This window comes from Cornus florida, unplaced genomic scaffold, assembly GCF_030987335.1.
Source record: "Cornus florida cultivar Cherokee Brave unplaced genomic scaffold, ASM3098733v1 CherokeeBrave_3.0.0_Hap2_Chr07, whole genome shotgun sequence".
Lineage (NCBI taxonomy): Eukaryota > Viridiplantae > Streptophyta > Magnoliopsida > Cornales > Cornaceae > Cornus > Cornus florida.
Window position 1 is genome coordinate 4,460,957 of NW_026775577.1, and position 7,858 is coordinate 4,468,814.

The following is a 7,858-nucleotide window of genomic DNA, read 5'->3' on the forward strand; positions in this document are numbered from 1 at the left end:
GATCTCAGTTTTTTTTTTTGCACATGTCAGATCTCAATTGCACATGTCAGGTTTTAGGAATGCTCTTGGACAAGACAACATTGGTTTAGATTATTGGGAAAACTACTATACCATGTGTGACAAGTATGGTACAAGTATACTGGGCTTGTCAAATGGGGCCTTTGAACAGGGTGACCCAGTCAAAAGCCCAAATTCAGCCTATCTTCATCCTGGATTCCTTAGATCAATTATTTGTGTGCCTCTGTTTTTATACCATGCATTTGGCACAAATCAAAAACCTCTTGGACTTGACCCATTTAGGTGAAGCCAACTTGGACAGTCATCTATCTGAGCCTACACGGCAAGCCATTCACTTACCTTCTCGACTTTTTAGGCCAATATTTAACGCGTCTAACAAATTTATTTATTTATTTATAATTTATTTTTATTTTTTTTCTGGGAAGAAAAAAGCGTCTAACGTATGCTTGGCAAGACAAATTAAATGTATGGGACCTGTTTTATGTAAGGTCTTGACCCTAGAAGTGAACACAACTTGGTCAATGCCTAATGTGGTCCAAACTTAATCACAGGGCCTCAGGTTGGGACATGAAAGTATATAAGAGTACCCAAAGTGCTCGTATTTGTTCGAGGGACTCTCGACCATGAGTGAGCTGGATAACTCAGTTAGTAGAGACGTTTTCTTGAGTTGTATGAGAGTGGGAGTTCAGGTTCGACTCATCTCATCCTCCCTCCCCTTCCTTGTCAAGGTAAAAAAAAAAAAGAAAAAAAAAAGGCAATCATTTACATGATATGTGACAAGGATAAAAATAATAGGCAGTTTGAATGTGAATAATGAACAATTCAAATGAGAAATGAGATAAGGGTAAGGATAAATCCCCAAAATCTCTAAATCATAAAAAATCTCTCTAACGGTTACCATATGTAACGATAGTTACCATCTCCTATAAGAAGGTAAATAATCGACTTGAAAGGTATGAGATAATTGATATATGAAATCTTGCTATTATTTTAGAGCTCCGTTAACTAACTTAAACGTCGGAGAGCTCTTGGCAAATACCACACCGGTGTTGTCGTCGGAGAGCTCTTGGCAAATACCACACCGGTGTTGTCGAGGTTCATGACTTCTCTTTACAGGAAACGATGTCATTCTGGATCGTGCAGAATTTCACTTCGACAATATGCATATGTGTACTTGTTTATAAGTTTTTGGATGTCAAATTTAATAGTTCATGGCCTAATGAAATTACAATTGCATTGAATATCAAATCTCACTGTCAACTGTTTGAGCTCGAACTTGAGCCGAGTCCAACGTGGGCACAAACATGGAGTAACTAATGTCCAACTGTTTGAGCCGAGTCCAACTTGGGCACAAACATGGAGTAACAGGAGGTTGAGTAGACGTGGGTGTGCATTTTAATGGACGAGGAGATGGAGTTTGGAGACTAATGACCATCCAATGAATTGATATAGAATAAAAATCTACGTCAATTCATTCGTCAACTTAAAAGACTCCATGGGTGTAAAGACAACGAACCCATTGTTACGTTTCCACATTGAAGACTAATGACCATCCTTTGTGTGGTGAACCACACATGATTGTGATAGTTCATATATGTGAATTTTCTACACGAGGATGATTATAGTCGTCCCATGTAATATATATAACATCATGTGGTACATCGGCAGATGATTGTGATCGCCAACATACGTGAATTCTCTACACGCGTGAATGATTATAGTCGTCCGATAGAGTACCGGATATTGGCATTGAAAGTTGAAACCAAGCCCATGAAAGCATTCCCACTGCACCACACAATTTTCTCAAAGGTATGGTTCCCATCCATTTCCTTTGCAGAAAAAATTAGCTTGCGAGTTGTACAACATTAGAATTAATGCCACTGGAAACTCGGTAGAAACAGAGTCCACATTTGGATGACAACACTTTTGGAGCTGATAGGCAGTGTGTGCGCGCGAATTTACTAACTAGGATGGCCTACGCTATCATGGTTAGCAAGAAAAAGAACAAAAACAAACAACACTTAACCTTTAAAAAAAAAAAACGAACAAAAATATCATTCCTTTAATTTTCTTCTCTATATAAGTAGCATTACTCTGCAACACAATTCCACACCAAAACACACCCAACAAATTAGTTGTTCAGGTTTGTGAAAGAAGAGAGAAATGATGATGAATGGAGAGATGTGGACTCAACTAGGGTCCATGGTAGCTGGGGTAATGTTCATTTGGGCTATGTTTCAGCAATACGTCCCACGTGAATTCCGATCCTATTTCCAAAAATACACCCAAAAACTGGTCACTTTTTTGTACCCTTATATCCAAATCACTTTCCATGAGTATTCCGGTGATGGCTTTCGGCGTAGCAAAGTCTACACTTCCATTCAAACTTATCTAAGCGCAACTTCCTCTTCTGGTGCCAAAAGACTCAAAGCAGATGTCATGAAAGATAGTGAATCTCTAGTTCTCAGTATGGATGACAATGAAGAAGTCACTGATGAATTCAAAGGCATCAAACTCTGGTGGAGATCGAACAAAATCAGGCCATCAACACAATCAATCTCCTTTTATCCTCGCGAGGATGAAAAGAGGTATTACAAGCTCACCTTCCACAAGAGGTATCGCGATACCATCACCGACACTTACTTGACTCATGTCATGGCTAAGGGGAAGGCAATTGCAGTGCAGAAGCGACAACGCAAGCTCTACACCAACAACAAGAGTGAGAGGTGGGGTGGATACAACAGGACTACGTGGACTCATGTCCATTTCGAGCACCCTGCAACATTTGACACACTAGCACTTGAGCCCAACAAGAAGAAACAGATCATGAATGATCTCATTACATTTACTAAGGCAAAAGACTACTACAAGAAAATTGGGAAGGCATGGAAAAGAGGGTATCTTTTGTATGGTCCTCCTGGAACAGGTAAATCGACTATGATTGCAGCCATGGCTAACCTTTTGGAGTATGATATTTACGATCTTGAGTTGACCTCGGTGAAGGACAACACGGAGCTGAGAAAGCTATTGATCAATACAACGGGGAAGTCAATCATAGTGATTGAGGACATTGATTGTTCACTTGATCTTACCGGCCAAAGGAAGAAGAAGGAGAAAGAGGATGACGAGGACAAAGAAAAAGATCCAATAAAGGAAAAGGCGAAAGGTGTTGAAGATGAGAAGCAGAAGGATAGCAAAGTAACTTTGTCTGGGCTATTGAATTTCATTGATGGGCTTTGGTCAGCTTGTGGTGGTGAGAGAATCATTGTATTTACTACTAATTTCGTCGAAAAACTTGATCCCGCTCTCATTAGGAGAGGACGCGTGGACATGCACATTGAATTGTCCTATTGTTGCTTTGAAGCATTCAAACTGCTTGCAAAGAACTACTTGGATCTCGAATCACACCATTTGTTTGCAACTATTGGAAATTTGTTGGAGGAGAACAATATTACTCCGGCTGACATTGCTGAGAATTTGATGCCCAAGTCTTCTGAGGATGATGCTGAAACTTGCCTGAAGAATTTGATTGAGGCTTTGGAGAAGGCGAAGGAGGAAGCAAGGTTGAAAGCTGAGGAAGAAGAGAGACTAAAGGATGAGAAGGAACAGAAAGAGAAAGAAGAGAAAGAGAAAGAGAAAGAGTCTACTGAAGAAGTGAAAGAGAAGAAAGCTTCAGTTGAAGAAGTGAAAGAAAATGGGGTGAAGACTACTTGAGCCAATTTGGATTAGGAATTATTGATTTCAGTGAGGATTGAACAACTTGATTATTGGGACCCCATTGATGTTAATTAGTCTATGTTATGTTGTTAATGTCTAAATTGTCCTGGTAATTATGTTTTATGGCTTTAGGGTAATTATGTTATGTTGTTAATGTCTAAATTGTCCTGGTAATAAGAACTCTAGTGTGACGACGATTAAGAAAGAGAGCTTGAGCTTGACAACTTGGATAGGTCGTTGTATTCAATTCTCAAATGACGAAATGTGTGATCCTATTATATTTTACCTTATGTCGCAAAAATCAATAACAGCTTGTTGGAGTGATTAAGAATGTTTCCAAAGACGATATCTATAAAATGTTTGTGCGACTCTAACGGGTAGTGTCCAACAAAGACTGCGCGTTAGTAATAAATAAGATAAACTCTCTCTGCTCTTAAAGTCTCTATCAAATTGATGTCATATCAATCGGTTTTTGTTATTTCTGTCTCACATGTTTGTTCTTCAGGGGCCCTAATGCGTACTATGGTGTATTGTGAAATGTACGTATGAAATGGTGAAGGATCGAAGGATCATGGCTAGGAATCAATGCGACTTTCTTATTAATTTCACAATCACTCAAAATTACGTTTTGCTAGCTTTTGACTGCTCAAAAGCAAGTATATTTTGCTGCTTGCACCTAATCAGATAGCCAAGAAAACAACTGAATCATCAAAGTAGAGAATTAAGCCGAAATTAAGGACTTTGATGTCAAGTTCTTAACACTATGTTTATATCTTTATTGGCAATTATGTATATTCAATAATCTACTCTTGATAGGAAACTAATGACTCGTAGAAGATCACCTAACCTGTGTAAACCCTGCTCTGATATGCCGGAACCACACGACCATCTTTTCTTCCAGTATTCCTTCGTTCGTCTCATTTGGTCATTTATTCAAACACGTTGTGGGTTCTATATATTGCCTTCATCATGGTCTGAAATGGCATCGATTCATTGGTGTGCCAAATCAACCGATCACAGATTCTGTCATCAGACCGCCTCCGAGACCTCTGGACTGAACTTGGTGCAGCCTCCGAGAACTCCGGGCCGAATATGGTGCCAGGAACTTCCCTGTTCGTCTTTTGTGGCATCTGCCGAATGTCCCTGAATTGTACAATTTTGTTGCTGACTGAAGTTCGTGAATTTGAAGGGTCATGTTGTTATCTCTCTCTCTCTCTCTATCAAATTGAGTAAGAGAATAGTGTGAGGTGAACAATATTACATTAACACCAAGCATCCAGCTTATTTTAAATTTTGTGCCATCTAAATAATTATACTGGAGATCAGAGTTGTGCTTGCATCCAAAATAAGACAGCACTTACAAAAGTGGTATTGGATTTTATAAGCATTGGATCATCAATTGGGTTAGTAGGCTACTTAACTGTCTGGTTGACCCACAATGTTGGGCCTCTCTACTTTTCAGGCCCAGATAATAGTTGGGTCTGAACTGAAGATGTGTGATCAGTGGACCATCAATTGGTTTGTTAGGCTACTTAAAATTGGGTGTCTTAGTTGGGCCTTTCTAGTTTCAGGCCTTTCTAGTACGCATCTAAGACCAACAAAAGTTCCTTGGTACCACCAACTATTAAACATGTTGAAAAATCAATCATGGTTGGCGGAACTTACACATAAAAGAATCTTCTCTATAAGTCACACAATCACACAATTTTTTTTAACAGGTGTCGCTCTCACGTTCTGAGCACATTCTGACTCAAATTTTCACTATTTATGACTTAATTATGCCACTCTCACGCTCATGCTCCCGCTCTCAAATTCGCTCTCACTCTTGCTCTCACTTTATGTAACTTAGTCTTTTCCTTTTGATATCGGTCTTGAAGAAAAAAAAAAAAAAAATCCTCCAAATTACATAATACAACTCTTTTAAAAATATAATAAAAACTCTTTATAAAAACAAATAATAAAAACTTCTTTACAATGTATTTTAATTATTTACTCTTTTTGTTTTCTCCCAATAAATAACTTCAAATTACATGAGGCAACTCTTTTATAAAAATAATAATAAATTTTTATTTAAAAAAAGTAAAAATCTAAATAAAAAAATTCATTTTAAAGAATAAATATGTAAATATGTAATAGACTTTTATAAGAACTCTCTTCTAAAAATTCTTTTTAAAAAAATAAATATGTAAATATGGTGAGAGTTTTATAGAAGCTCATAGAAATAAAAATTATTTTTAAAAAATACATATGTAAATATGGTAATAGAGTTTTATAGAAACTCATAGCAGTACTAGACTCCAACTTCTTAAAAGGAGGTCAAAAATTTGAATCTCAGTAGAGACATGCGTGTGTGAATAACTAAGAAATTTTTTTTTTATATAAAAACTCTTTTTAAAAATAAATAAATATATGATAGAAATTTAAAATTTAAAATTAAATAAAATCTCTTTGTATTTTAATAATAATATAGATATAAATATATTTTGGATCGATAATGGTGATAGCCACCCTTTTAGAACACTCCATAATTTACTGAACCGATACAATTCCCTACTTCACATTCATGGGCAATTAATGATGAAGTCATGACCCCAAGCTGAACATAATAATGCAACTTGTGTTCTCTAACCATAATAGCATCTGGCATTGGTTTGAGTTGTCAATGTCAGCTTAAGCTATTGTAAAATATTGAGATAAGCATGAGCTTAATCTGAACCCAACTCAACCATGTTCTCTAACCTTAGAGTTAGGCTCAGCTATGGTGAGAGTTTTGGGCCCCCAATGTGATACCCCCTGATTTCGGAACACGGGTTGATCAAGTCCGCGCACAAAATCAAGGGATATCAAAACAATTTAAGTATTTAACAAGCACAGAATACAAAGATGAATAATAAAGAATAAATAAACCGCTGAAGAAAACTAATAAATAAATATTACTTAATGATTCTCCAACAATTACAATTCGGAAATCCCATAACTCAAGGACCCCTTAAAACATTATCCAATAATCCAATACTATTTAAAAGTACACAAGATGAATAGACGAATGACAGTCTCCCAGCTGCGGATCCTCAACCTCGAGACTGGAACCTCTAATAACCTGAAAAATAAATCGTGGGTTAAACCCTACGAGCAAGTTCACTCCACCAGGCCTCTGAAAACCAATAAGCAGATCATCTCTGATCAAAACCAAACCTAATAAAGTTTTAACTTTAATAAAGCACGATATACATGTCTATATATAATTATATATACTATACTAATCACATCCATTAATAGGTTTATTAAATTTCCATACCTATTAAATAATTATTAAAATAATATTCATACCTAGACCAATCTACCATTTCATTTTATAAAAACTCCTTTGACCTTAATCCCATCCTAGTCAGTTGTCTAATCATTTAAACAACAAATTATAATAAAAGAAATACTCTATTTAATCCCAACCCGATAATGATTTTAATTGTTTAAATCACATATCCAAAATCCAAGTTTTGACAAATCATCCACGTCTTCCCCAATATTATTTTATTAATGTAAAATAATACACTAACCAGTAAGTACTAAACTATTCTCATTTAAGAATATCTAACCCTAATCCAATCCATACATACAACAACCATAGATGATATTTTAATCATCTAACACATAACAACGTAATTATGCTTTGGCAAATCAACCATGCCTCCATAAGTATATTTATTTATACATTGGCAATTCAACCATGCCTCCGTGTATGTATATTTATACATTGGCAATTCAACCATGCCTCCACAGGTATATTTATTCATATATTTAATTAGCAATTCATCCATGCTTTCCATATATGTATTCTATTCATACAAATATTTAGGTAATATATTTAATCATTTGACAATTCATCCATGCCCACACTTTAACCATGAATTAACTTTAAAATTAACAATACGCTAAATCATACATAGCCATCACATGCATATTATACGCATATCATTAATTTAACAACCAGCCTATTAAGATATGCCAAATAAGAATGATAATATTAATCATCTTAAATGATTTATATATATATATACCTACACATATGTTATTTAATGTATATATGTGTTTAACACCTTCTTTAATAATCCTTGATTATTTA

At 35.8% G+C, this 7,858-nt stretch overlaps 1 protein-coding gene across 1 annotated transcript; it reads left to right on the forward strand.

Annotated features, from left to right (window-relative positions):
- The first annotated feature begins 1,807 nt into the window (after window positions 1–1,807).
- On the forward strand, window positions 1,808–4,066 carry LOC132315851 (AAA-ATPase ASD, mitochondrial-like). Its single transcript, XM_059814269.1, has one exon. It carries the CDS (start codon window positions 2,182–2,184, stop codon window positions 3,730–3,732), a length of 1,551 nt encoding a protein of 516 aa, XP_059670252.1. The 5' UTR covers window positions 1,808–2,181; the 3' UTR covers window positions 3,733–4,066.
- The last annotated feature ends 3,792 nt before the right edge of the window (window positions 4,067–7,858 follow it).

Excerpts from the sequence above, each read along its gene's own strand:
- LOC132315851 (XM_059814269.1), top strand. The coding sequence starts at position 2,182 with ATGATGATGAATGGAGAGATGTGGACTCAACTAGGGTCCATGGTAGCT.